Raw genomic sequence first — 1,942 nt, 5'->3', positions numbered from 1 at the left:
AGTAGAAAATAAACTCCAGCTTGGGTTTTCAGCAGCCAGGTTCTCTTGTAACTTGTGTATGTAAATATTAGCAATTAATATTCTCACAGTTGACCATAAGGGGATTCGGTGGTATCTGAGGAGGCCCAATCAGGGCACCTTGGAGTTTAACTGTCGGAAGTTTACATTGAGAATGTGTTTATAGCTGAGGGTGGTCGCTCATGCCTATAATCTCAGCAGTTGCAAGGTGGAGGTAGGAGGATTGTTGGAGGTTCAAAGCCAGCCTGGGCAACAGAGTGAGCTCCAGGTTAGCCTAGGCTAGGTGAAACCTTGTCTCAAAAGAATGTGTACATCCATGATTTGGTTATTAAAATACATTTGTTGGGAAAGCCCAGTGTGGTAGCATACGCCTTTAATCCCAGCACTAGGGAGCAGAGGTAGGAAGATCACTGAGTTCAAAGCCACCCTGAGGCTACATAGTGAATTCCAGGTCAGCCTGGGCTACAGCAAGACCCTACCTTGAAAAACCATAAAAATATACATTTGTTGGCTGAAGAGATGGCTCATGGCTCAGCAGTTAAAAGTGCTTGCTTGCAAAGCCTGATGGCCAGAGTTTGATTCTCCAGTACTCACATAAAGCCAGATGCATAAAATAGTGCATGAGTCAGGAGTTCGTCTGTAGTGGCAAGAGTCCCTGGTGCACTCATACTCACTCTCTGCTTCTTTCTCTTTGTCTCTCTCAAATAAATAAAACTGTGTACATATATATATATAAAGAGACACAAACCGGGCGTGGTGGTGCATGCCTTTAATCCCAGCACTCGGAGAGGCAGAGGTAGGAGGATCACAGTGAGTTCAAGGCCACCCTGAGACTACATTGTGAATTCCAGGTCAGCCTGGGCTACAGCGAGACCCTACCTTGAAAACAAACAAACAAACAAACAAACAAACAAAAAGAGACACACTGTAATTTACTTAACCTAGTCCTCAGTTTGGGCCATATAGAGTCTGTTTAAGTAGCCATGTATGATGGTGCATGCTTTTAATCCCAGCACTTGGGAGGCAGAAGTAAAAGGAGTGCTGTGAGTTTGAGGCCAGTCTGGAACTACAGAGTTAGTGACAAGTGAGCCTGGGCTAGAAGGAGACCCTACCTCAAAAAAAAAAAAATTTGGCTTCCAGGTGGGTCACGATGGCGGCTCCGAACGGACACGCACATAGTTAGATCTTGAGACGCAGGCCTGTACGATACCCCTCGTCCCCGTGACCATGGCTGTGTTCCACGACGAGGTGGAGATCGAGGACTTCCAGTATGACGAGGACTCGGAGACATATTTCTACCCCTGCCCATGTGGTGACAACTTCTCCATCACCAAGGAAGATTTGGAGAATGGGGAAGACGTGGCAACGTGTCCTAGCTGCTCTCTCATTATTAAAGTGATTTATGACAAAGATCAATTTATGTGTGGAGAAACAGTTGCAGCTCCTTCAGCCAGCAAAGAATTAGTTAAATGCTAGGAAGCTGTCAGGAAGTCACATCTTGAACAGAGGAATGAACCCCGATGGACATAGCAAGTAGACAGTGACAACTTTGTCACAGGACAGCTATTTCACGTTGCTCTCTCATTCATGTGGCTCTTTTCATCAGCTGCTGAGTTCAGCAGAAAATACAAAAGTGAGCCCCTGGAAATCATACTTAGACCTTGGAATTGGAAGGATTCCTAATTACTTATCTGAACTTTAAGGAAGATCATTTGAAATCAGTGCTTTCTCATTCTACCAGGAGCACCATTGCGATATCTTAAACCTAATTCATTATCTGGTAACATCGCCATCTACCTCAGCCATTAAAGTTTTTTAATTAAAAAAAATTTTTTTTTTTTTTCTGGGAGTGTCGGTCAGAGACAGGGGATGCATGAAGAGCTCTGGCTTGATCTCTAGCACCACAAAACCCAAATCAAAACGG

At 44.4% G+C, this 1,942-nt stretch overlaps 1 protein-coding gene across 1 annotated transcript; it reads left to right on the top strand.

Annotated features, from left to right (window-relative positions):
* Nucleotides 1-1,218: 1,218 nt before the first annotated feature.
* On the top strand, nucleotides 1,219-1,558 carry LOC101608653 (DPH3 homolog). The gene has a single exon (XM_004651655.2). The coding sequence runs from the start codon at nucleotides 1,246-1,248 to the stop codon at nucleotides 1,492-1,494; it is 249 nt and encodes an 82-aa protein (XP_004651712.1). The 5' UTR covers nucleotides 1,219-1,245; the 3' UTR covers nucleotides 1,495-1,558.
* Nucleotides 1,559-1,942: the final 384 nt, after the last annotated feature.

Source organism: Jaculus jaculus, chromosome 14 (assembly GCF_020740685.1).
Source record: "Jaculus jaculus isolate mJacJac1 chromosome 14, mJacJac1.mat.Y.cur, whole genome shotgun sequence".
Classification (NCBI taxonomy): domain Eukaryota; kingdom Metazoa; phylum Chordata; class Mammalia; order Rodentia; family Dipodidae; genus Jaculus; species Jaculus jaculus.
This window is presented reverse-complemented; position numbering and strand designations above follow the sequence as displayed.